This window comes from Leuresthes tenuis, unplaced genomic scaffold (genome assembly GCF_036924035.1).
Source record: "Leuresthes tenuis unplaced genomic scaffold, fLeuTen1.0.hap1 SCAF_15, whole genome shotgun sequence".
Taxonomy (NCBI): domain Eukaryota; kingdom Metazoa; phylum Chordata; class Actinopteri; order Atheriniformes; family Atherinopsidae; genus Leuresthes; species Leuresthes tenuis.
Genome location: NW_027325369.1, coordinates 17,057,609 through 17,085,137, shown reverse-complemented (window position 1 = coordinate 17,085,137; position 27,529 = coordinate 17,057,609). Strand labels below are relative to the sequence as shown.

The following is a 27,529-nucleotide window of genomic DNA, read 5'->3' as shown; positions in this document are numbered from 1 at the left end:
ATGTAAAACATCTTAAAAAGTCTTTAAAACTGCAGTATTTATATGTAGGTGGCCTCCATTTGACTTCCTGAACATCTTCTGAGAGAAAACTACACAGAAAGTTCTGTTTTCATTTCTGAGCAACCACTAAAACTGTTTTTCTTTCTCATCTTCTTACTTTCTTACAAGTACACTTTGGAAAAGCGCCTTTCGAAAAGAGAGGTTTTGTTTTTTTTAATTAGCATTTGATTCCCTCCCTTCCAGCCACACCGTGAGGAGAAAGACGGTGAGGAAGAGCGAGGTGAGAGAGATGCCCTCGCTGCCCAGGGGTGGAGGAGACGAACTGGTGCGAGACGAGCAGGTCTCCAGCAGGAGGGTACGTTACAGCATCGTTGATGCGGCTTCTGTGCTTGTTTACCTGGCTGGAAAACTGACCGCTTGCATCGCCTCGTGCCTCATGCTTTGTTGCATGAAGCTCACCTGGCACTCTTTTGTTGCTATGACACTCTGCTTCATGCCAGCACATGTTTTCTCTAGAACCCTCGCTGAGTGTGTGTATCCGTCTGTGAGTGTCGGTATTTATGTGCATAGATTATGTCACTAAAATACACACATTGGTCTGATGTAGTGTATGTGTTTCTACAGAGACAGTTAGAAGACTATTTGAACAAGCTGCTGAAGATGGCCATGTACCGCAAATATCACCATACAGTGAGTAATTATACTGAACAATTTCAACATCCTACTAATTTCAGTCAATATGCATCTCTGTCAGCAACTATGTAAAATACCCAGTAAAAATAAATGATTAACAGGATTTTTAACCTTGTTGCTATGCTCAGCCTTTATGGTGGTATGTTAAATGTTACCCCGGCTCAGGTCATTCTTGTGTTTACCCTGTAAGTTCTTCCTTCTTTATGTTGACCCAAACAAGGAGCGTCGGAGTATTATCACAACTCATTTAGGTTACACTTATTAACAAAAAAAAAATCCCTTATTGATTGTATAAGTGAGCATTAAACTGAAAACCATTTACATGTTTTTGTTTATTCTTTTTCTAGAAGTTTAATTTTAAGATTATGTTGGTTCACTGTTTCATTGTGTTTTCATGGGATTATTAGATAAATATCGTGTTTACCTGTCTGACTTCATCCTACCCTTAATGATTCTGTCTTGATGTTGAAATGAACCCTAAAAAGAGACCATTGCCATGGCATCAGGTTTGTTATGCACAGACAATAAAATCATGATCATCATTAATATAATTTCAAGTCAGTATCTGAGGCGATGACACAATTTCATATGAGTAACATGTCCTCCAGGTGTGTGGACCTGATAGTTGCTTGCTCACGGTGTATTTTTTGTGTGTTTCACAATTTGTGCTTTTTCCTGGAATCAATGTCTGTGTGAAGCCACTCCTCTCCTCCCATGACTTTTCAGATGGAGTTTATTGACGTCAGCCAGCTGTCGTTCATTCATGACTTGGGGCCCAAAGGACTGTGAGCATTCTCTTTTGAATTGATAGTTGTTTCTCCCCATCCTGTATTTACAGGATCAGGGTAAAAATAGTCTTAGTGTTTTGTTTTTTTTTTTTCCTCCATATGAGCACTTACAGAATGCAACTTTAAGACCCCATATTACAGTTTATTTGGTTTATGTCCCACAGGGAAGGGATGATCTATAAACGCTCAGGAGGACATCGTATCCCTGGAATGAACTGCTGTGGTCAGAGTCAAGCTTGCTATCGCTGGTCCAAACGGTGTGTGGATGTCTATCCTTATTTTTTTCTTTTACACTGTGAACCAGTTGTTTTCCCACCCACTGTTTTTGTTGTCAGGTCAACATTTGACTGATTTTCTTACTGCAGTTATTGACTTTATGAAGTTAATGTCATCGGAAGATATATTTGATAGTCGGTACTATTTTAAAAGTAAGACTGTCCTTACTGTCTTGCAGTAACAGTAGCACACAAATTTACACGTTGAATTTCTATATAAGCTGAAAAGCATGGTGATCATTCATCACACTGCTAAAAACTTGACAATTATAACATCTTAATTAGTAGTAGTTTTAGCTGTCATTCAAAATGTTCCCATTTTGTGCAGCATCTTAAATAAAAAAGAATCAGTCACTTCTCCTGTCATTTTTTGACTCTTTCTTTTTCTGTTTATCAAAGCCAAATTATTATGTGAGCACTTTATATTGCTTTTTTTCCAAAGACAAGACGCACGTACACACACTAACAAAAATCCCACACGTTTGAAACGCTCAGCATCCACCTACATCCTCATGATGGTTTTCTTCCTACACCCTTTCCTTTAAACAAGAAGTAAAAGAAATGGTCCACAGCAACGGGTTGACAGCTGCAGTGTTTTACATAGACGCAGAAATCAGAAATCTTTATGGTGATAGTAATGGAGATGACCACTGCCACTGTCTGTTTGTGTGCTGTAGCTGGCTGGTGGTGAAGGACTCCTTCTTGCTGTACATGAAGCCAGACTCGGGAGCGATCTCCTTCGTCCTGCTGGTGGACAAGGAGTTCACCATCAAGATGGACTCCAAAGACACAGAAACCAAACATGGAGTCCGGATTGATAGTCTTTCCAGGTTATATTTCCACATGCTTTGCTTGTGTTTGTGTGTACGGTTGAAAATGTTTAACTTTATTGCAGTTGCCCACGTAGTTATCACATAAATGTTTTCCCCTTCAACACCATTCCAACCCAAAGCTGATTTATGTGCCTAAATAAGTTCACACCCTGGTTTTTGCTCAGTTTTGGCACAAGGGTGATTTGGGCATGTTTCTTCTGAAATGACAGCACAGGATGTATCTGTATGAGCTGGGGTCATTGCACAGCTAGTAAGGTTGTTTCTGTTTATTTTGCTGGCAGGGCCCTTGTGTTTAAGTGCATCAGCTACAGACATGCGCGCTGGTGGGGTCAGAGCATTGAGAGCTTCGTGAGGAATCATGGAAAGGCTTTCCTCCGAGATCACCGCTTTGGGTCATTTGCACAGGAACAGGAAAACATCCCTGCCAAATGGTAATAGCACTGAGACAGACAAATGGTTGTGTGTGTGATTGGAAAGAATTGACATGAAAAAAAGGACAACAACTTATTTAATCTGTTTTAGACTGTGTGTCTCAGCTATACAATGGTACATTGCCTAAAAGATTATATATGATTGACGTATTATTTGATTTTCATAAAAGTTGTTCAAGAGAATCCAATTAATCAAATTTAACTAATGGAACATATCATTATTGTCTCATTTGTTTGCCTGAGCTGTCAATAACAACTCGAAGACTATGATCAAATTAGGTTTTGTGTCACGTTCATGTAGAAATATGGAAGAGAAATCTCTGATAGACTTTACAAACTTACACTGCTGTGATTAACAGTACTTACACTGTGTCACAGTCTGTGCCAAATAGTGGCTCTCCAACTGTACAAAGCTATCTCAAATATGAGGAGATGATTTTGTAAATGTATATATGCTGCATACAACACACTAGCTCACTTTCAATGAGCAATATGAATACAGTTTTAGATTTTCTCTCTCAGTCTTTCACTGGTAACTATGGAAATGTTTGTCAGAACTGAGCGCTCAACTCTCTTTCGGCTGTGTTGCCATTTTTTTTTTCTTTCTGCATTTGCATTCTCTCCCCCTCAGCTGGCAGATTCTGTGATATTGAATCATCTGTGTGATGAGGTCGTTACATTGTTTTGTTTTGTTTATTGCACATAGTGCTGAGCCTGCAGCCTCCTGTGTGTGACTGGACAAAGAATCTTTGAGGAACAGTTTTGTCATAATGACAAACCTATGGGTGTAGTCTTAAACTTGTTAGGGTGTTACAGAGTGCAGAGAGTCAGAGAAATTAGTTGAAATTTTGTCGCCTTTTTCACAAAATTTTTTTTCTCTCTTTTTTCCCGCTCTGATGATGAGTTGTTTGGGTTTAGTGACAGTTTTGAAGCAAGCTGTGATCACACAGTGAGCTCTGAACGGACGGAAATAGTTATTCATCTGCTGTACGTGGTTGAAAGCAAAACATGCTGTACGCTTGTTTACATTTCCGCCGGTCTGTGCATGTATCAACACAGTCACAGATGACTAAAATGTCTGTTTGTGCAAGTTGCCCCACGTGAAACTGCTGTAATCCTTTGCAGGTATGTGAATGGAAAATCTTACATGGAGGATGTGGCTGATGCCTTGGAAGAGGCTAAGGAGGAAATCTTTATCACTGACTGGTGGTGAGTTTGAGTGTTTATTCTCTTTTTTTGTGTGTGTGTTTATATGGGAGGTCGATTTGGTTGAATGTGGGACATGAACGGCTCTATCAGTATTATATATAATGTGGGAGGATGCTAGTTGATGCCAAACCATCACAACTGCTAGCAGCTTAAAGCTCCTAAATTATGGGGCCTAGCTGCTAATCTGGTTGGCCTGGATGGTAATTGGCTGCTTGCTTGAGCTGGGTCAGCTGGTGTCAGCTAGCGGCCATCTAGCAACCACTTACATGTAACCTTGTATAATTTTAGCTTCCTCTTCTTGAGCAGCTGATAGCAAAATAACAGAAAGCCTCTCCAGGAAAGTCCAGCTGATAAACTGTACATGTTCCTTGTCATGATCATTAAGCCACTGGTGCTACTATAACTAATTAATCTTTTTGAGTACAGAAAGAAAACTACTTGAAACTCACAATATTACTCCTAATTTCTGATCTACACTGCTTAAAAATAGCAAACATTTTAACAAAAAAAAAGCTGATTTCAACCTAGATTGCTGGATAATCTGATATTATGCTTCTTGCCACAAGACCAAATATTAAATATAACCAACACATTAGTAGCAAACTATAGAATTTGTTTTGTCTGTTATTTTCAAAATCATACAGCACACTGTGTTTCTTTAGTGCAAAGCTTTTTTTATTATATGGGTTATACATGTGGGAGCACATATCATCTAATATCTTATATAATCCCAACATTCTTTCTATGCCTCTAGCTGGAAAAAAAAATGAGGATGTCTTGGAGGTCGTTGTCATATTGGATATTCCAAATTGTAGAATAATGGAATCATGTGACGAATTAAATACAAAGTATGTTTTGCATACGCATTCTCAACCACCCCACATTTTCCTTTGTTCTTTGGTCTATAAATGTTTCTCAAATGTAGTAACAATGAGGCAGCAGTTGAAAAACTTTAAGAATATTTGTAATAGCTTATTTACACACCAAGGCAAGGCAAGGCAAGGCAAGTTTATTTGTATAGCACAATTCAACAACAAGGTGATTCAAAGTGCTTTACAGAGACATTAAAACAGAAGAAATAAAAAGCATGATTTAAAATTTAAACAAAAGAAGGAAATAAGAACAATAGATAAAATCAGAAAAAATTATATGTATGAAAGATAAAATCAATAGTTAAAACATGTTTCCGTTTTCAAACTCAAGCTTATTCAAATGCAGCTGAAAATAGATGTGTCTTCAACCTGGACTTAAATACACTGAGTGTTTCAGCTGATCTGAGGCTTTCTGGGAGTTTGTTCCAGACATGTGGAGCATAGAAGCTGAATGCAGCTTCTCCATGTCTGGTTTTGACTCTGGGAACTGATAAAAAACCGGATCCAGATGACCTGAGGGGTCTGGAAGGTTCATAGTGGGTCAGGAGGTCACTGATGTATTTTGGTCCTTGACCATTCAGAGCTTTATAGACCAGCATCAGAACTTTAAAGTCTATCCTCTGATGGACAGGCAGCCAGTGTAAAGACTTCAGAGCTGGACTGATGTGCTCCACTTTTTTGGTCTTAGACCACCAGCCATCGTTCTGCCACCACTGAATGAGAGGAGAGTTCAACAGTGTGTAGCACATGTTGTTATACTTTACATTATGCATTACCCTCAAGTATGGGCCTACCACAGAGCCAGGACCTGGTCCTAGCTCCAGTTACAACCTCCAGCCAGAAATAGTTTTACACAGTCTCCATATCTGTTTACACATCTCCTTCACCCCTTTTGTCTCTGTCTTTCTGTTCCTAATTTCCCCTCTTACTCTATGTTCAAAACCTCTGAGATGACCAACCCATAGTGGTAGTCTGAACATTATTATTCTCTTAGGGTACAAAAATCTGAAAAATAACCTTTTCTTGCCTTTGTTTTGTGTAACTCTTTCCACAGTCCCCTATTTACCAGTTCTTAGATTTTTTTTGTATACAGAAGTTTAGTTCACAGAATAGTTGTCGTATTGGAAAATAACACTGTCTTTGTCACTACTGACACAGTTCCCTGCCTCTGTAAGTTCAAACATAATAGTTTTTGGTCCCACAGAGCCAAATGTGGAACTGTTTAATGTGGCTGAAATCCCAGTGTTTCAAAGCTGTAATCACTGGGCTTATGGTCTTTACCAATGAGGTGTCAGCCTGTGTAATGTTAGCCAATGGTATTGTAAATGTGTAAGCTCAGGATGCCAATGTGAGTGACTCATGAGACTATATCATTATGTCATGTCTGTCATACTTTGTGCAGAAATGTGCTGGTGGCTCTGATTGGTGAGCGTTGAGATTAATTTTCTGCCATGAATGTGTGTAATAAATTCTGTTTCTTAATTTGTTTGTCCCTCTTTACGGCTTTCTCAGTGCTGGTGTCTGTCTTCTTTCTTTGACAGGCTGAGCCCAGAGATCTTTCTGAAGAGACCTGTTGTAGAAGGCAACAGATGGAGGTTGGACTGTATCCTCAAACGCAAAGCAGTAAGAAGGCTTCACACTGCTAGAATTATGGGCAAAAAACATGACAGTATTGAGCACTGTTCTTTTTAAGTACAAATTTACAATCTTACTAATACTAATACAGTTTTTTGTCCCCCGATTTAATGCTTTAGTTTATTGAACTTCTTGTAATTCACTTCTAAATATAGATATGTCCCCATGTGGTCATGGTACATAAAAGGCTTTGTTTAATATAAACCAGAAACAGTTAAGCATTCCTTTGCAAACAGATACAGTTGTATGTTGTTTATCATGCAAATAAGCATGATCCATAATGTGGGATGTAGTAGACGATGATAAATACTTTATTTGTGTATACCCTGCTAATCGTTAGCAGAACACAATTTGAAGAACAATTTACTGGGCCAATGTCAAACTTGGGATTGTAGACTTTCAGAAAAAAGTTTTCATTGTCCCCATCTGTGTGCTTTTTGGTGCTTTTACTGTTAACATTTTGTTAATATTTTAAAGTGCTGTCTATTAAATATTTTGACACTAATAGATTTTAGTAAGGACTCATGATGTATTTCAACTGAAAAAAATATGTGAATATCAACTGTGTTTATCTGTATCATTTGTCCACAGCAACAGGGAGTGCGAATCTTTATAATGTTGTATAAGGAGGTGGAGCTCGCCTTGGGCATCAACTCAGGCTATAGCAAAAGAACACTCATGCACCTGCACCACAACATCAAGGTATGCAGAGGGATTAAGGTAATGGGTTGATATACCAGTATGTTGTTCAGGGGGACATTTAACAAGTTTGTCATTCTCCTTGTCGAAGTCAAACTGTCACACAATCCAAATTATTTTAATATTTGCACTTTTTGTGGCGCCCAACTGTCTGATTTTACAACATATACTGTGTTCAACTGTATGCGTGCTGTTTGTCATGCAGTCTGTTTGTGTTCCAGGTGATGCGTCATCCAGACCACGTCTCCTCCTCTGTATATCTGTGGGCACATCATGAAAAGATCGTAGTTATTGACCAGTCGGTGGCCTTTGTGGGCGGGATCGACCTGGCATACGGTCGCTGGGATGATGGAGAGCACCGGCTGACGGATGTGGGCAGTGTGACACGCTCTGTGGCCCTCGAGCAGGTCAGACACGCCACACTAAATGAAATGTCTTGCCCGCGCTTTGGATTTATAGGTAATAGGTGTGGCTCACATTTCCCGACAAATGGTGCAAATAGGAGAAAACTGAGAGGAGAAAAGTATTTTACTCCATATAGTTGCTGAGGGGGGCTGAGAAAGAAGTAGTGTATGTATCCCCAGTGACAGCCTGCAGTAAGTAAGCATGCAAAAAGACAGGGTAAAGTGCCAACACCATTGCAGTGCTAACTGGTTCATATACATTTAATTTCATCATGTATAGGTCACATAGTTCCACTGGACTTTTATGAAAATAGCCAAATAGTTAAAGAGAGAACTCTGCATTTCCATTTTAAAGATAATATTCCAGTGTACTGTTAACACAAAAGAATAATTCCCTCCATATAAAGCCACATCACGCTTTTCCATTCATCTGATGGCAAATGAACCTTCCAGTGTCATGTGTGAATTACCCCCTTGGTGCTTTCGTGTAACATTTTGAGATGTATTTCTGACAAGGTCTCGCATAGAAAGATATATTTATCATTTTTAACACGACAGAAGGGCTATAGCCACGTCAAAGGAGAGATATACTCAGCAGCTGAGGGTTAATTTGAGATACGATCAGAGCAGTTTCACAGGTTGTGATTGATTCATTATATAATTTTTCATACATGCTTTATCCTATTCAGGGTTGCGGGTGGGGGCTGGAGCCTATCCAGCTGCTGTTGGGCAAGAAGCAGGGCACACCCCAGACAGGTCACCAGTCCATCACTGTTCAGCAATCTTAAAAAAACTACTGCCGCTATGTTTCGCACAACCACTGCGTGCGAGGCACACTGATATGAATTGTTGTGGCAACATGTGGCTGTCAGAAAACTGTGACATTACGCACTGCAATGTATGCACTGTCAATTCTTGCACAAATCGCAATTACTGCATGCCACAACATAAATACTGTGGCTCTTTCATCACTTTCACATGCATGTCTGAATGAAAGGTGAGGAACATTAACAGAAAAGTAGCTAATGTGTGAATGAATGTATCCCATTGCTTTAATAGATGAAGCCATTAATGTTGCGTATTTTATGTGTGGAAAAGGTTTGAGGCGATTTAAGCCTAATATCTGTCAGCTGACTGGATCATTTTTCTTTCCTACTTATGGATTGAGCAACAATGGAATTAGCCACTAGTTCTAATTAATGAGGGCAGAATAAATATTTGAAATAACAGCACTCTTGTGCAGTAAAACTCAACAGAGTAACGGTGAAAATTCAATCTCTAAAGTGCAGTTCACAGCAGCAGTGTATACTGCAATCATTTCCAGGTGCATATACTATATAGTCAGCTGAGTTTATACTGTATCCTATGTTGTTTTCATGTTGCCAGGCTGGCTCCACCAACACTCCATCTGGTAAGGGAGTGTCCTCTGCTGACAGTGTCTCTCAGAGTAATGGACAAGGGACGCTGCCCAGTGAACCCGTGGAATTACCCAGACTGAAAGGAATCGGTCGCAACAGGATAGCCCGCTTCAGTCTGTACAGACATCTACACAAACACACTCTGCAGCACGGGGACAGTGTCAGCAGTGTCGATAGTGCAGGTGCGTTAAGGCTGTGAATCGCACTGTTTCTACTAAAACAAGCCCTATCTTTGTATCTTTATAAAAGTGGTAGGCATTTCCAAGGCTTAAATCCCTTTTTTATGTGTATGAAGGGAGTGGTTCTGTCCGAAGCCTCAAGACTGGTGTTGGCGAGCTACAGGGAAACACTCGCTTCTGGCATGGAAAAGACTACTGCAACTTTGTGTACAAGGATTGGATCCAGCTGGAGAAACCTTTCGATGGTACCCAAAATACATGTGTAATATGTTCTTAATTTCAGGTCATGCTCTGTATAGCTCCAGCCATTGGTAGGACCTGTTTGTAATTGTTTTTTTTTAGTCATAGCCCCCTGTTTAATACAAATTTTGTATTTAGCCCTGGAAAAGTAAGGATGCCACTTTTTTATCTCTGTGGAATTTATGACTCTTTATCTTCATCCTTTGTTGTCTCTCTTTTCTTTAACATTCCTCTGTGTCTACTCATTCACTGATCTCTCTCTGGATTTTTGTCCTATCTGTGCAGACTTTATTGACAGGTACACCACTCCCAGAATGCCTTGGCATGACATAGCTTCAGTGGTTCATGGGAGAGCCGCACGGGATGTGGCGAGGCACTTCATACAGCGGTGGAACTTCACTAAGGCACGAGTATTTGCTCACCCTCGAACAAACACATGACAGTGTAGAGCAGGATTGACGGCTTAACTTATTAAGTTATTTAACCAGGATATTTGTCTGCTGTTGCTGGGATTTAACTACATTACATTTAACTACTGTGGATAATTTTTTTGCTATTTCTGATTCAAATTCATAGTCGTAGTGACTGTAAGTCACAGTAAGCTGATGTAAGCTTTAAATGTGTTTGACTGAGGCAATGGAAAAAAATACCTTAATCCTTGTGCTCGTACCGCCCCTGGCACCAACTTTTTCCTCCGGTTCTCCTGTTTATGCTCTCTTCCAATCCTACGTTCTGACTCTAAATTGATCCTCTCTCTGCCTGAATTCTCCAACTGCCTGTCATCCAGATCATGAAGCCAAAGTATCGCTCCCTGTCTTATCCATTCCTACTGCCGAAGTCTCACACCAGTGCCAGTGAGCTCAAATACGAAGTTCCTGGCTGTGTTAATGCCAATGTGCAGGTAGGAGAATGTGCCACTCATCTTTGTATTAACGCAAAAATTACTGAGGATCTTTGTACACGTATACAAGATGAAAACCTGAGACAAAATAACTGACCATGAACCAACACGGTGGATCGTTTTAGGGAACATCCACAACAAACTCCTGCCGTCTAACATTCTACACATCTTGAAGAATGACTGGAAACAGATAAAAAAGATCCAATGTTAAGACTCCATATGGGCCGAAAAGTTATGTAACTGAAACAGGTTATGTAGCTGTGACTGAGAGCTTATAGATGGAGGAAACTGACCTCTGAGCAAACTGCCCGTCTAAAATAAGAAGGTCATTTAGATTGTATCAGAATTCCAGTGTTTTTGTTTGAAAGTTCTTATGTTTCATCACCTATTAAATGTGTCTGTGTTTTGAAGTGACACCAATGTGCAACTTGTCACACAAATTATATCATTTCATATGCGTATGTGTGGTAATATCAATATTAAAGCACAGCATTTAATAAATACTATGGGGCAATAGAAAAAGTATAGAATTTGAATTCTTATTATTCTCCTTCGGTCAATTTGCACTCTGTTTAAGAACATGTAAGGAAACTCAACACACATTCATATTCATAATGAAATGGATGTAAGTTTCAGCTCTTTTGAAAAGTACTCCTGTAATAACTCAGTCTTGTTCGTGCATTAGGTTTTGCGGTCAGCAGCAGACTGGTCAGCGGGCATAAAATACCATGAAGAGTCCATCCATAACGCCTACATTCAGGTCATCGCCAAGAGCAAGCACTACATCTACATAGAGGTAAATTGTCAACAAATCCTGTCATAGGACATCGCCATAGGTGTTCATGTGAAAAGAAAGTGCACCCCATTCTTAACAGGTCTTAAAATCTGGTAAATACAACTTCTATACATGACATATTACACATGATGTTGCCCTCAAGCAACAAACCACATTTTTTTTGTTATTACGCCAACCCTTTAAATTTCCTCTTCAGACAAAAAAAAGGAACACAAAGGAAAGCGTGTTTTTTTTTTAACCAAAAAATAAAATTCATGCCATAGAGAGTTAGCGATCACTAAGAAGTGACAGAACTTTAAAAATACCAATCGTGAAAAGAAAGTGAGAGACTCGAAGGGCTGCTTCCTCCTCCACTTTTTTTTTTCAGCCTGCCCTCTGTAACAGACTGAGCCAAACTCAGTCAAACCAACTTTCACTACCCACCCAACCTGAATTATATGGTCATTAAACATGTCTCGAATACAGCTCGAGATATCAAACACACACTTAACTGAGACTTCACCGCAATGCAGCTCTGCACTGGTGAAGCAGTTACAGCCTCCTGAGGTCCAGAATTGCTCCTTTTGTCAAAACTTTGCTTCCTACGACCATGAGCCCTAAACACAGCGAACAAGACAGCATGTCTTTATGTTGTTCTGGTTATTGCTGCTGTGTGTACCTGCGGTGTTAATTTTCTGACATTGCTCTGTGATGATGATTGTACATGTGACGTCTAACACGGTGAGCAATAAAGTAGAACAAGTAACCAGCTATCTAAACTAAGTATTCAACAAATGTTATGAAAACAAAACCTCTTCAGAGCTTCATCCTGTCAGCAGTAAGGTTGCTCCACTGAGCCAAAGTAAGCATACTTTGCATCACTGAACAATGAAACTCTCCTGTGATGACTAACTGACAGTCATGACTATTTTTCTCTTTCTTTCCTCTCTCAGAATCAATTCTTCATAAGTTGTGCTGACAACAAGACGGTCTACAACAAAATTGGAGATGCCATCATTGAAAGGATAATCAGAGCACACAAGTACTTCCCTTTCTTTTAATAATTTGTTTGCCTAAAAAGCAGAAGTGACTCGAGGAAGCATATTCTTTGCACCATGTAGCTCTGTTTTAAGTACTCTAGATCTACTAACAGCTTTGCTCATGAACATTTTCCCTCTTACGCTCTCTAGCGATGTTGCTTTCAAAATCTTAGTCTCTATGTAAGAGGTGCACCTTTGCTTTTAGGGAGGGCAAGAAGTACCGCGTGTATGTGGTCACACCTCTGCTTCCTGGCTTTGAGGGAGACATCACCACAGGAGGAGGGAACGCCATCCAGGCTGTTATGCACTTCAACTACAGGTACATGACCCTATAATAAAACCGAGTTTAGTGCTCAAAGAGGAAGAGGGACAGGAATTGAAAAAGCAGATGAAGAAGTGTCATCACAAATTAATCTGTTGTGTTTCTTTCAAGCTTACTCAAGTTTACGATTTACTTGTGTGACCCTAAATGTATTCCGACGGGTTTTATTGTTGCTTCCTCAGGACCATGATCAGAGGAGAACATTCAATCATCTCCCAGCTGAAAAAAGAGAGTAAGTTCAAGAATGAAGTATTAGCTTAGGCATGTTAAGATGAGAGTGTGAAAAGTGTTTATATTCTTTTTTGTCATCTTGTATTTTTCTGTTTTGGGTTTTTCTTTCTTCCATTTTCTAGTGGATGACCAGTGGATGAACTACATCTCCTTCGCTGGGCTGCGGACTCATGCCGAGCTGGAGGGACGCCTTGTCATAGAGCTCATCTACGTTCACAGCAAGATGCTCATAGCTGACGACAATACAGTCATCATTGGTTAGTCTATCCCTCGTCTCACCTTATGTGCTTTTTCGTTCTCGTGCTGTTTTCATCAGCTACTGTTTGAGGCAATCCACCACTCTGCCTCGACAACATCAGAGTGTGAGAGAGCTCAAATGTTGGCTCTATTTCTCCTTCTTTTGCCATGTGTGCAACCAACAAATGTGCATCATGAGACTGAATATGTTATAAATCATTTACAGCTCTGGGATGCCACCTCCTGGTTTACAGGGTGTAGTTCAACCTTTTAAAAGGCCTAAAGAAGACTTGAAGATGTCCCTCTCAAAAGCTGCACTAATCTGGTTTTAGATATTTTTTTGTTTCAATAAAGGGAGACAAGATAAAGATGTGAAATGTATTAAATATCAACTTGTGTCATTCAGACATTAAACAACTTCTCATAAAATTTTTATTCTTTTCATGATACATGATGTATGCAAAATAGCGATGTATACATGCTGCATAGAAAATAAGTTCAATCGTGGCTTTTGTTGTCTTTTTGCAGGTTCCGCGAACATCAATGATAGAAGTATGCTGGGAAAACGCGACAGCGAGGTGGCAGTGATTATTGAAGACTCTGAAAAGGTTCCTTCGGTGATGGATGGCCAGGAGTATGAAGCCGGAGCCTACGCACTTCAGCTTCGCCTCGAATGTTTCAGGTTCTGGGTCAATTTGTGGAAGTAAAATTAAGATTTGAGAATGTTTAGTTGTTTCAGAAATGTTTGAGATTCTGAGGGAATTTGAAGTCTTTAAGCCTCTAACTCGTACACCAACATTTGTTATGCACACTTCCTGGGCCTGAAACTGCCCTGGAGCGTCCAGGGGTTGAGTTACTGCATTTGATTTCCAGCCCAGCACCACACAGTTTTGTTTTACGGACGCTCTACATCTTTGTGGGCTTATGATTTGTCTTTGTGGCCTCTCGAACACGACAAAATAATGCGTATGGTTGCACATGTGCAGGGCTCACAGGGAGATTTGTTTTAATGGCAATGGTGTTACATCCCAAAACTGTAGGGGGAGCCAAAGAGCAATAGAATTGACAAATTCTGTACTAATAGAATATAATTCTGGAACAGAAGCTGAAAAAAAGACCCAGTTTTGGAAAAGTAGCCTTGTTTGACATAAATGTTCACACTCAGCCTTTATTAATAAAGATTTGTTTCTTGTTTCTTTTTCTCACTATTTATTCCTCTTACTTACCAAACAGGACTATACTGGGAGGCCACACAGACACCAGCATTGACCTGTCAGACCCCATCAGTGATCGTTTCTACAAGGAGGTGTGGATGACAACAGCCGGCCGCAATGCGACCATTTATGAGAAGGTAAAGATGTGGATGTGAAACAATATAAAGTATTTAACTGGCAGGATTGTTGTTGTAGGATTGTCATGATACTAGAATGTCAAACCGGCATCAAGGCATCTGTGTCAGTGTTGATACTTTTCAACACCAATGGGATATAGAAGCAGCAACACAAAATAATCACTGCTTAAATCAACTTTAATGCTTTCATATTTTACATTATTGACAATTGAACTGTTTGGTCATGAGCAGACAAATTACAGATATAGCCAAACCTCAGTTTATTTTAATAGGAAAGTACCAAATCACAAAAATCCCTTAATTTGAAGCTCTTTCATTAAAATAAAATTAAAAAGCTTTTTGGTATTTCTGTAGGCTGAACAAATGTTCATTACTGAAACATTTATCAGTAACAGTGTTAAAATGGAGCAAATACACTGTTAATGTGTAGAGTTGCCCACATACTGTGTTTTTTCTGCAAGTCAGATTCACTTCTGACACAACGTTATTTAAAAATTCTAATGAAATATTGTGAATGGCTGCTCTTTCTTTGGACCGCAGGTCTCTATACAGGTCGGATCCCCAGTGTAGTTCACGCACCGTGCTGTTGTTGCCTTCAACAGTGTCTCATGTTTAAAGTTTGTCACCAAATCTGCAAACTTGTTATTTCCATAAATGTTGTACCACAGCGGCAGCGGTAGATGAAATACACAGCGCTCCATCATTGCAATATCTTTGCATTATTACCTGAGTGGCTGTTTCATGTTGGAAGGAGATCTCTGCCTGTTTTATCCTGTCAAGTCACAGGAGGGCCGGAATGCTAGTTTCTTTGACAAATTGACTGACACTCAAGTATAGAACAAAGTGAGAGGACAATGAGCTGATAAATGGTTAGATACCTAATGAGCCTCTCAGTTTTTATTACTGTGAGACAGGGTGGTGTTAACTCTCAGGTCCCTCTCTCACACAAGACAAATGCACACACACTGATTTTACCCTCACTCCCGGTCTTTCATAGAAGTATGACAACAATAAAAAAGACAAAAATACAAGAAATAAATCATGGTTCATATCTTTAAGTTACCCTGGTGTGCTGCTGTAAAAATATTGGCATACTGTGTCCAAAAAGGGCACAAAATTCAACATTTGGAGACCCTATAAAAACGAAAAAAACAATGTTAAGTAAGTTTGAGCCGCAGCTCTGTGCTGTGTGCTCCTGTGCTCAGCTGCTAATGGTAGTTGTAGAAGTTTACCATCAGCAGAGGCAGTGAAGATGGCGAAATGGGTTGTTGATGCTGTTGCAAATTCAATTTTAATTAGATTCTTAATGTATGGCTGATTTGTAGATAGTAAATCATTCTGACAAGTAACTGAGGTGAGACATATATCAACTGAAAATGCATAGTGTGTATAATATATCAGCTTGGGAAGTTCGTTCATTGATTTTCATATCTTCTCTAGCATATTTTTCTTGCTGTGCTTATAAATGGGTTTTAGGTTTCAGGTTTTAGCAGCACCTTGATGTTAGGGCTGCTTGACTCTGGCAAAAGTCAACCATTATGCAAAAAATTTATATTTTACATGATGAGTCACTGACGGACATTTTCTAACCATCTATACTTGGAAGCATTTGTCTGTGGATGTTGTTGCCTTATTCAAAAGCATGTATCCTCTTTGGACTCTGCTGTGTTTTCAGCTGAATCCCCAAGGAGTCAACCTCAGGGAGCAGCGAACATAAAAATTCATGACAGTCCTTCGAGCAACTGTTTAAATTTTTATCTGTCTCACACAGTGATGGATCGAATAATTCATTAACATCTCAAGAGAAATATGGTGGCAAACAATTCAATCATAACAACTGTGTGTTTTGCTGCAGGTGTTCCGTTGCCTTCCGTCATCCCTTGTGAGAAACATGTCAGAGTTGGAGCAATACCAGTCCAAGCCAGGCTTGGCCCAGACTGACCAGGCTCGTGCTCAGGAGGAACTGCGCAAAATCCGAGGCTTCCTTGTCCAGTTTCCTCTGGACTTCCTGTCTGAGCATAACCTCATGCCTTCTGTTGGAACAAAGGAGGCCATGGTCCCAACTGAAATCTGGACATAAGGAACATGACAACACCACCACAAATTCACACATGCGAACTTGAGTATGTTTCCTGAGTGAAGTCTCTCAGTTGCGATGGTCATTGAATGTTTAAAATCGAAGCAGCAAGAGACCACTTTTGAGAGTCAGATGTACAGTCCCCTTTTGGCTTCAAATGACTGCTGGGCATTGACAAATCTCTCAAATAAGCTGATCTAAACACTAAACGGTATGAAGTTCCTGCTTGTTGGGTGAAGTGCAGCATTGGAACTGTTGTACGAAGAACGCAGAGACAACAGTAATTACTGCTTTATGACTGAAGTTTTTAAGGAATCAATCGCACTTCTGGATGCTGAGGTGTTCAAAGTGGAAAGAAGGCACATATTGCTGCGGGACCAGGATGAGGAAGCACAAACCTTTTTCTTTTTTTAACGATCCTAACAAATATTCTGTTCTATATTGAACATATCCCAAATACATTACAGATGGTAATACATATGTGATTCACTAAGTTTGTGATGTAAGCACATAAGGCGCTAGTGGTTTGTGCGCTGATTATGAGCTCACAGCAGAATTGTTGAGCTTGTGTTGATGCTGCTTTTAAGAAATAATTTTGAGTTTAAAGGCATGTACACAGACATATCATGAAGATATTTCTTTTTTTTTTTTTATAGAAGTCCAATTCCAAAAAAGATTGGATGCTGTGTACAGTGCATGTAAAACCACATACGATGATTGGTAAATCTCAAAAAACAATGTTTTATTTACAATAAAACACAGAAAACGTGTCAAATGGTTGAAAGTGAGACATTTCATTATTCTATGAAAACTATGTTGAATTTGAGGCCAGCAACACATCTCAAAACTGTTGGGTCATGTTTACCACTGTGTAGCCTCCCCTCTTATGTTAACAACAGTGTGTAAATGAGACCAGCTGGACCCTTGGGAGAGGAATGTTGTCCTCATCAGAGATTCAGGCTATTGAACGGAGCGCTGATAACAAGCTGGTCCAACATTGATTTCTGGCTGTGGCACAGAGATATCTCCAGATTCTCAGAAAGTTTTGATGGTAAAATATACTGTGCTCACATGGAGAAACAATATTCCGAAATTGCTCCACAGTTGCTGAATCACTGTCCAGCGTTCCTCCTGAGAGACTCTGCCTCTCTAAGGTGCTCTTTTTATGACCAGTCCCATTATTGACCTGTTGCCGATTAACCTATCTAGTTGGCACATTTTCTTCCAGCAATTTTTCTGTTGTGCCACTTACTTTACTAGCCTTTTTGAGACAATAGTAAAATGTCTCACTTTCAACGTTTGATGTTTTCTTTGTTCTACTGTCCATGAATATATTGGTTTATGAGATTTGCAAACCATTACTTTCTGTCTTTAATTTATATTTTACACATTATTTTACACACACGCTTGATTTTGACTGTAGTAACACAAGCAGAGACAGTTTTGCTGCTTCGGCAGTGGTGCCTGAATTCCTAAATGTGCTCAACTCTTGTTAACGTGATTGCTATGCTTCATGTATCAGCTGCACCTCGGATTTAAAAAGAAAGTCCTGAAACATCATGTTTCTTGCTGAGGGAGTATTGTGACAAATTTGCTAACTGTATGAGATTGGAATATTCTGTACAGCTGCAATCAAAGTGAAACTCAACCAAATTTGTGTCTGTTTTTTTTTTTTTGTTGTTGTTGTTTTTTGTCTTGGGTAAGATCAGAGTGAAACAGCTGGATGAGACAATCGAGCTGTACGTTTCAAGGAGTCATTCCCTCTTTGCTCAGCAGATGGTGCTAGCTTCTTCAAAATACTGTTTTCATGCAGTAGTTGGGCAGGTAGAGAGAAGAACTTTCAAATCTGTGATATATATGACTCTCTTGATTTTCTAAACTTGCATGCAGGAACCTTTGTTTCCCAGGAATATTTGTCACAGTATTTTGTCTAAGTGTAAACTTCCTTGAATGTGAAATTCGAAAACCACTTCTTTTGAACAGAGCTATGCTCACTGCACATAGAAAGTTTCAGAAAACAAAGTTAAAGATCTTCCCTGCAGACATGAAACAATAAAGTCTGACATTGAAGTTGTTGGCAGAAAGAATCTTGATAGTCAACCTTATAATTGGCCTGTTTATCCTGCCTTCTCATGCAAGGGTTGTTAAAAAATAATTCTGTTTCATTTCTACATCACACACCCAACACATAAATCACTGGCATTTATTTGGAAGAAGAAGGCTATGGGATGTTTTGTGGGGCCTAAGAAATAATCATTTCTTGAATGGGACCAAGAAACGATTGATGTGATCATGTTTTAAAACGATATGCTGTGTTTGTTTCTATAAAGACATTATTCTTTTTGCTTCTTATTTTTTTTCCATTGCTATGGACAATATTGTCTGTAATGTTTACCTTTTTCTGTATTTGTCAGTACATTATTTATGGAATATGAAGCATTTAACGATCTTTGAACATGTATGTTTTATGGACGGTTGTGAATTTGTAATTCAACCTCTCTTTCTTTCTCACAACCACCATGCAGCTGTCCTTTCTGTTAACTCTGTACACTTTTGTCTCTGTTTATGTACAATAATCCTTTTTTGTAAAGTTGAAAATATTTCTAATTCCATTTAACGCAGTGTAATTTAAATGGCTAACAAGTAAAGCTTCTTCGATATATTTTTGTCTCTTTTGTGGATGATGATTTACACCGAGTTTTGTGATGCTTGATCATGTCTTCCAAATGCAACATAAGATGCATCCCGTAGACGGTGTGTCTGTTGATGTTATGCTGCAACAAATGAATGGTTGCTAATGATCGAACAGCTTTAGGCCGAGATATTATGTCTTTGAAGAAGATGACTCATAATTTTAATTTAATTTTAAAATTTTACATAACCTCAACATGTCTTACAAGTGAAAGCCTGATCAGTTCTGTGAAAAAGGTTTACGCCCGACGGCTCAACTTTTTCTTCTTAATTATAACTGACAGGAGGCTGCTGCATTGAAACCCTACCTTTCTTACCTGGAATCAGCACAAATGAAACTCAAGACTGGATAAGTGCTCTTGGTTACACTCGTTAAAGTTCAATAGACCAGATTCCTCAGAATGTTGTGTAATGTTGTGAGATAAGGCCTAAAAATGAGTGCTGTGATTGAAATCGAGATTTTGTTAAGATTGCATTGTCCTAGTAGACAGATCAAACTTAAATCCGCTATTGTTAGTTTTCCTGTATCTGGTGAGCTGCTTTAATGCCTGTTTTTTATTGACAGAGCAAGAATATGCTCAATTATTCTATCCTGTGTAATCGCATTGTGTTTGAAAAGGAAAGGAATATTATGCTCCTGAAAAATCATGGAAGCACTCACACAATTATACACATGAAATTCAGCTCGCTCAGACATATAATGTCTACAGTGGCTTAATGAAAGCTTTCCATGATGTGAGAAATTATACCTAACTTTTAATCTAAATATTTAACAGGGGTTCTGCCTTATAAACATTTAAAAAGGAATGACGTCAAAAGAAAAGCTTGTAGCATGAATACAACATAGTTTTCCCTCTCTTTGTTTAGACAGAAGAAGCTCCGTTTCCTTTGAGAGAAGCCATTGTATCGTAGAATAAAAAAGGACAACCTCTACGTATTCTATGCTTCACATATCAGAACATTATAAAAAAAAACAGATAGTCTTAACCTGGTCTAAAAATTAGATGATACAGGTTGCATAACCCAGTTTAGGCCACACTTTAGCTGTTAGAAAAGACACACGCCCTCGAATCTGGCTTTGGAATACTTTGGTATAAATTAATAATAAGGGTTTGTTTAACTGTCCTGTGGCTGCAAAAGCATCTTCACCGTGGTCTTATCTGTCTGAAGGACATTGTTCTAGAATTCTTTGGTTTGTTCAGAAGCATTTTTGCAAACCTAAACTGTGCTTCTCCATTCTATTATAGAGAAGTAGCTTGGAAACCCTTCCAAACTGGTGAAACTTGTTCAATCTAATCTAACTGTGCTATCATTAACATTAAAGGGAGTCGTTCCTTTCCACAGTCGCCACAGGCATGCTCAGGATGGGAGATTGGACTGAAGACAAGTTTCGGTGCAATCTGTTGGTTTCCTTAGCTAGGAGATTATTTTTGGAATTGGCTCTATATGAATGAATTGGATTATGATTACAATGAATTGAATTCCAATTGGCTTGAATTGGACTATATTATTTAAGAGCCTTGAAATGACTATTGTTGTAATTTGGCGCTATATAAATAAAATTGAATTGAATTGAATTGAATTAACTGAATTATTTGACATGCTAGCTGAGTCATGTAAGGTCTGAAGTGTAGCTCTTATCTTTTTAATCTATTTGCTTAGAATTCTGACCTTGGGATGACATGCTTGGAAGATTGCCAACTGTCTTAAATGTTTTCCGCTTGATGGATTATTTAGAAATAATCATTTATAACCGTTCCTAGATTGATGGGCAGCCATGATTGCTACTATGAGATCATTTCTGATGTATTTACTCCTAGCATTGTTTTAACACACACCTGACAGGGAAACTGTTAAAGGGGAACTCCAGTATTTTTAAATCTAGACCTTATTTCTGGCATGAAATATGTTTATCTACTCACCAAGAACAGTTTTGCGAAAGTCGGCATCCTTCGGAAGCTATTTAGAAAACTTGCGATCAGCGTATATCCATATTATGGAGTGAACAGGGCAGGGACGATGCAGCCTCTAAATAAGGCATTATCTGTCTTTATTTCACCAATACTTTAGGAAGAATGAATGAACAAACGTGTACTATGGCTCTGTTAGCTCATAGGTGCTGTTATGTGGCTATAGGAGAGTATAAATAATAAAATAAATAATGCCATGGTGTAATATGTAATGTGTTGTTGTTAATCTAAAGTCATGTTAACTTAACTGTTAGACCTGGTGAGGACCAGGTGATTTATGTGAAAAAGAGAGTTACTTCTTATTAACATGACATGTCTACAAGGCACATTCGAGAATATGCTTCTAGTGACTGTATGACACATACAAGCTCATTACAGGAATAACAGGTTCACGTAGCAGATTTTCACAACTGACATGTCTTTGGCACACACTTCGACTATGCCTGGCCTAAGGAAAAAATGTTTTCTTGGTAATATGTCAGAATTTATTACCTGGCTCTTGTTGTGAGACTACTGAGGCAAAAAAAAATCACAAACAAGTAATCCAAAATAACACTTACATAACATGTTGTTTGTTTGTTTGAGCACGAGCAATATTAAGAGAAAAAGTTTGAGAAGCGGCTAAAGGAAAAGATAATCTGTATTTAAATAATAACAAAGTCAGAACACTTGCTTTCTGAGTAAGTGTGCAGGCTATAAAGTGTGTGTGTCTAATCCAATTACTAATGATTGAAAACTAGAAAAACAGGTAGAGAAAAATGTCCCATCTCTTACTTCAGCAAAAGTGGCATTACAAGGCAAAGTGCTCTACTGAAAATCTTGATCTGAAAACACAAATTAAATTAGGGTAAGGTCAGCTGAAATGCGCCACTTCTTGGAAAAGTCTTCAAAGATCATCAAATGAGATCAAATGATAGTTTTGGCAATAGATACGGGTACCTCAAACAAAAGAGTATCACTAAATTTTCTGCTGCAATATGCCAAGGCAAATTTCAGCAAAACAGAATTTCAAAGCTAAGAGTAAATTATCATCTAACATCAAACATTTTCTTTTCTGAGACACAGTAACAAGAGCATTAAAAAAAATCATGCAAAATGAAGTTTGATATCTGACACAAACAAATGAACGAATGATCTTGTAGTGAATTGTGTCTCAGCAGTCTCTTTGCTTTGTGCAAGTGGCTGTTTTTTGCATAGATGTGTGTCCTTGTGTGTATTTTCCCCTTTATACCCATAGCAAGATCAATGAACAAGTTGCATTTCAGCTGAGCAGATCAATTTATGGTCAATCCATGCATGCATGCACGCACGCATCCATCCATCCAGCCAGCCAGCCAGCCAGCCAGCCAGCCAGCCAGCCAGCCAGCCAGCCAGCCATCCATCCATCCATCCATCCATCCATCCATCCATCCATCCATCCATCCATCCATCCATTCATCTTCTATACCCGCTTAATCCGTCGGTCGGTTCGCGGGCGGGCTGGAGCCTATCCCAGCGGTCATCGGGCGAGAGGGTACACCCTGGACAGGTCGCCAGTCCATCACAGCGGTCAATCCATTATAGAGTAAATCTGAACCCTGAGATGTTACATAGTAGAGCCGTCAGATAAATGGTGATTCAATATAGAAGTAAAGGGTAAAACTGAAATGAAATAAAGTGGAAGAGAAGTACGAATCAATGTATTTGAGACAATGGAAACAAGTGTTTGCCTCAGATTTGGCATACTTGTTATTTTGTTTTTCCCTATAAACTGAAGCGTGGTTTGGTGGTGTTAGACATGTTGTTTATTGCCTTCACTTTTTTTTCTTTCACAGAAAACAAACAAAAATCAAAAACAGTCGAGACAATTTAGGCAAAGATTGTTTCCATATGTAAATATTCATGGTAGGTAAATCAGTGTCTTAAAAGTATTCTTCTAAAAGCTGTGGTTAAAATGACAAAACAAAAGCACTTGTCCTTCCATCAATCTAAGAGTTTTTGAGTGCAGAAGCTTTAATGGTAAGAAAAGTTTCAGAGTCCTTAGAGCCTCAGCAAACCCCGCCCGGTAACAGGCGGGGTTTGCTGAGGCGGTAGTGCGCTCCGTTCCCATCTCCCTCCGCCTGCATATTTACGGACAGACTGTCAGAGCAGCAAGGCTAACCAAAGCAGTGCAACCTCTGATGCGCTTCACATTTCTCTGTAGCGTCTACATCCCGCAGACATGGACGTGAAAGTGCTCATGTGCACGGCGCTCTCGCTCTCCATCCTTCACGCGTTTGCGCTCTAGCTGTACGCACCCGGCCTGAAGCACGTCCCACTGCTGACCAGAAAGGGGACTGGTATAATTCTCTGGTATTATACACTGTGCGGGGGTGAGAGGGGGGGACAGTAGAGAGTGAGCCGCGGAGGAGAGCACACTGTCGGTCGTGACAGCAGAGGCCGTTTCAGGATATCTGGCAGCTGAGAGCGGCTTTTTGTGTCCTCCATCATGGCGAGTGACTCTCCGGCGAGGAGCCTGGACGAAATCGACCTGTCGGCTCTGAGGGTGAGATGATTTGATCAATGATTTCTATGAAAAGCATAGAAGAAACTGCTGTGTGTGCGCGTGCCTCCCTGTTCTGCACCTGACTGTGCTCCCTGAATAACAACCGGCAGGAGAGCAGAGAGGGCTGCAAAAGGCGGATGTGTGGGAGACGGGTAGCCACAATGTGTCAATTTTTAGCTCAAATGATAAATATAGACATAAACTAACATAACAGCTGGCTCGCGCTTTTACGCACTTGTGTTCTTTCATGTCAGTAACAGAAAGGTTAAAATGGTGTGGGTGATGCTGAACTGAGGTTTTAGATGGGATTTTTGCTGACCTGGATAGGGGTTTGTGTGTGTTCTTTGGGCCAGCCTATTATGGGCTCACCAGCCTTGCTTCGGAGTGGAATTTAACCTATTTCTACCTCTCACTGCTGATTCTCTAGAGCCACACACGAAACTATATTTTTTGTTCCCTCTTTTTCTTTTTTGCTCAGTTTCTGTATCTGTGACAGACACATTACTAACCTACCTGTGGTCACTGTAACCTACTCTCAGTGTGAGATGAAGCCTTGCATGGTGCAGTAGCCAGCTCTTTTGTCTCATCTGCTCTGTGCTGCAAAGAACAACACACACACAGCCATACCCACAAACAGCTTCCTGCTCTTGTGTTCACGCATGGATGATCATGTTTTCACTTCATTTGGTTTTTATTTGAGCCATTCTGAGCCTCTGTGTGTTTCTAATGTCTGGATGTCTGCCAAGCACACAGCCAGCTGCATACAAGTAAAGGATGCTGCACATGGGAAAAGGGCTTCAGCTTAAGACCTGTTTGCTGATTTAGGAAAAAACACATTTCCTCTGCTATCTCTCACTCTCACAATGCAGTTGTTGTGTGCCTGCCTGTATCTACCAGGTTCTCCATCTCCCTGATTGTCCCTGTATGCCCATTTTTATGACCTCACTCTGTCTTCTGTCTGTAACTGCTTCGTTCTTGTCATGCTTGCTTGTCTGTTTTGGCCACTGCTGTTTGTCCATCTACCTATGTGCTCGTCTTCCCTTTTCTGTCACTTTTATCGTCTGGTTTTCCAGCGTCTTGTCTGCCCTTCTGTCTGACTGACTGTGTGCACCTCCCAGTCTATCTGTCTCCTATCATCATGTATCTGTGCCCACCTCTCTGCCCTGGCTGCACAAAGAGTAATCTTTGTTTCTTTTGAGCTTTAGATGAGGCCAGTTTACAACTGTGAGAATGAAACAGGTGACATTGACAGGTATATTGCTCTCTTCCATTTAAACACAGCCGTGTGGGTTTGTTTTTTCATGCAGGTGCTGATCTAAAACAAGAGCAGGTTTCCAGGGAAGTTTTTTGAGAAATCCAAGACTAATTGCTCATCTTGTCTCAACAAGCCCTGTCATGTCTATTTCCAACAGATAAATAGATAGACACACAAATAGACACAGACACACAGTCCAAGAAGAGTCAACCACTAGACTGGCTAGACAGGAAGTAGGTCAGCTGTCTCTGACGTGGTGAGTGGGGGGGGGTTGGGGGGAGGGGGGGCTGCGTGTGTGGTGGTGGTGGTTTATAATACTGTCATTGGATGTCATGATGGAGCTTTTGTGTGCGTCTGTAATTGGGGTTGGTCCAAGGCCAGAGCTTGTCTTTAGGTACACTGATCATTTCTCAGTCAAACACATATAAAGACACAAAGAGGCAGACAGAACTCGGTGGAAATTCCAGTGCAAAGAGAAGTGGTTTTTCATCTTTGATATCTGTGCAATTTTTCTCTCTGTCTTATCCTTGTCTGTCGTTTCTCTGCGACATTTGCTGCTGTCGCACATCAAACGCCAGCAGCACCTGTGTAGATGCAGCCCGTGTCACTTGAGTGGGAAAGGCCGGGCTTAGCAGGGGGCATGCCGCTGTTACCCACCGTGCTGTGACTCAGAATGACAGCCAAAAGACCCAAGGTCGAAACGCTGTGGTTTTTTTTTAATACAGACAGTGTTTTTTATGTAAAGGGATGCTAGCACACGTAGGTCAGAAGGCGTCAGAAGCACTGGCTCATCCAGTCAGCTGATGAGCTCAACAGATGGTAAACCAGCACGAAGTACAGCCACGGCCATACACACACGCACACACATACTGCCAGTAGAGTCATGCGCTGTGCAGTGTCTCAGGTGTGAGGTCTGAGATGAAAGAGAGACACGGTCACTGAAATGTAGAGGGAGATTAAAAAAAAAAAACAGGAGGTGTAAATATGAATGTAGCTCACAGAGAGTTAGAATTACGGTGAGGGATAGAGAGAGCAGAAAGAGAAGAAAACGGCAGAGACTGAGTTTGGGCTAAAGGTGGAGATGTGACCAGTGACTAAAGTAGTCCAAGGCACAGACCCTCTATCCAGAGCTTTTCCCTCCCACCCTTTCTATCCTTGTTGCCCAGTAAGGCCACATTCCTCGGCCCCTCACCACGAACGCCATAGTAACGGGGCCACAGCGGTGCCCAAGGCTTACACAGAGCTTATTCATGAATAGTCCATATACTGTATGGCAGTTTGTCACTAAGAAATACCCCTCTCCCTCCCACCATCTCTTCCAGTCTGCCTGCTTGCTTCTAGTTGACCTATTTTCCCCCCCAAGTCACTGATGAAGATGCATTAAGTCTTTAATTCTCTGTTTTCCGGGTACGAAAATGTGTAAATCATGTGTATTGTTGGGCATGTTTGGGAAACCTCTGTCACGGGAATTGCTGCAGTTGATAATTCCAAAAAAATACATCCAATGTGAGCCACAGATGCAAACACACACATTCTTGGGCGTGCACGGCATAAACAATGGTGATGCCAAAAATAATGAATAAGAAACATAAAAGCTGTGATTTTCTATGTGTTCAACATGCTTTAAAGATATAATTTAAGTATGTGACTAAACCTTTTCCTCACCTTTCGAAAAGTACACCCTTACCCTTGATCAGAAGTGCTCAAGAGAATCACGATCATCCATCCATCTATTTTCTATACCCGCTTAATCTGTCGGTCGGGTCGCAGGGGGGCTGGAGCCTATCCCAGCGGTCATCGGGCGGGAGGCGGGTACACCCTGGACAGGTCAGCAGTCCATCACAGGGCCACACAGAGACAAACAACCACACACACACTCACACTCACTCCTAAAGACAATTTTAGAGACACCAGTTAACATAACATGCATGTTTTTAGACAGTGGGAGGAAGCCGGAGTACCCAGAGAAAGCCCATGCTCCCACACGGGGAGAACATGTAAACTCCACACAGAAAGGCCCCGGGTGGGGATCGAACCTGGAACCCTCTTGCTGTGAGGCGACAGTGCGAACCAGAATCACGATCATGTGCAAGTAGACGAGTCTTAAGCAGGAGCTGAATCTCTCCTTTGTGCCTAAATCATATGACTCAATGCAGGAAGGTAAGAGAGATAGAGTGGCAGAGTGGGGAAAGTGGCAGTCAGGAATTGAGAAGAAAAGATGAATGATGAGGGGTCGGATGGTTGGGTGAAGGGAGGGGTGTGAAATGACAAGTTGGCAGAGACGGATAGCGATAGGCAAAGAGCGCATGGGTTGTTTAGCATTGCAGAGCAAACCCCTAAGCATGCGTCGCCTTCAGCAGGCTGTAAATCTGTGATTAAGAGTTGACTGCTGTTAATGTACTGTACATGTCTGTATGGGATGTACTGGGAATTAGGCTCCCGCAGCATCTCCTTGTAAAAGCAAGCAGTGCTGAGCCAT

At 40.3% G+C, this 27,529-nt stretch overlaps 2 protein-coding genes across 16 annotated transcripts in view; both read left to right on the top strand.

The window, feature by feature from the left end:
* The window catches only part of pld1a (phospholipase D1a), a 31,980-nt gene extending 12,710 nt beyond the window's left edge, over positions 1-19,270 (top strand). For both annotated transcript variants that reach the window (XM_072364903.1, XM_072364902.1), the window contains exons 5-26: positions 244-355; positions 625-690; positions 1,420-1,478; positions 1,646-1,738; positions 2,434-2,586; positions 2,871-3,020; positions 4,146-4,229; positions 6,643-6,724; positions 7,328-7,438; positions 7,657-7,842; positions 9,226-9,439; positions 9,553-9,681; positions 9,962-10,080; positions 10,464-10,577; positions 11,263-11,373; positions 12,306-12,394; positions 12,598-12,711; positions 12,897-12,946; positions 13,068-13,202; positions 13,711-13,864; positions 14,416-14,533; positions 16,389-19,270. In XM_072364903.1, coding sequence (XP_072221004.1) covers positions 244-355; positions 625-690; positions 1,420-1,478; positions 1,646-1,738; positions 2,434-2,586; positions 2,871-3,020; positions 4,146-4,229; positions 6,643-6,724; positions 7,328-7,438; positions 7,657-7,842; positions 9,226-9,439; positions 9,553-9,681; positions 9,962-10,080; positions 10,464-10,577; positions 11,263-11,373; positions 12,306-12,394; positions 12,598-12,711; positions 12,897-12,946; positions 13,068-13,202; positions 13,711-13,864; positions 14,416-14,533; positions 16,389-16,613 — 2,668 coding nt within the window. In that variant the 3' untranslated portion in view covers positions 16,614-19,270. The remainder of the gene's footprint in view (positions 1-243; positions 356-624; positions 691-1,419; positions 1,479-1,645; positions 1,739-2,433; positions 2,587-2,870; positions 3,021-4,145; positions 4,230-6,642; positions 6,725-7,327; positions 7,439-7,656; positions 7,843-9,225; positions 9,440-9,552; positions 9,682-9,961; positions 10,081-10,463; positions 10,578-11,262; positions 11,374-12,305; positions 12,395-12,597; positions 12,712-12,896; positions 12,947-13,067; positions 13,203-13,710; positions 13,865-14,415; positions 14,534-16,388) is intronic.
* A 4,112-nt stretch (positions 19,271-23,382) lies between these two features.
* Positions 23,383-27,529, top strand: part of tnika (TRAF2 and NCK interacting kinase a) — a 60,237-nt gene continuing 56,090 nt past the window's right edge. For all 14 annotated transcript variants that reach the window (XM_072364986.1, XM_072364985.1, XM_072364984.1 and 11 more), the window contains exon 1: positions 23,383-23,795. In XM_072364986.1, coding sequence (XP_072221087.1) covers positions 23,739-23,795 — 57 coding nt within the window. In that variant the 5' untranslated portion in view covers positions 23,383-23,738. The remainder of the gene's footprint in view (positions 23,796-27,529) is intronic.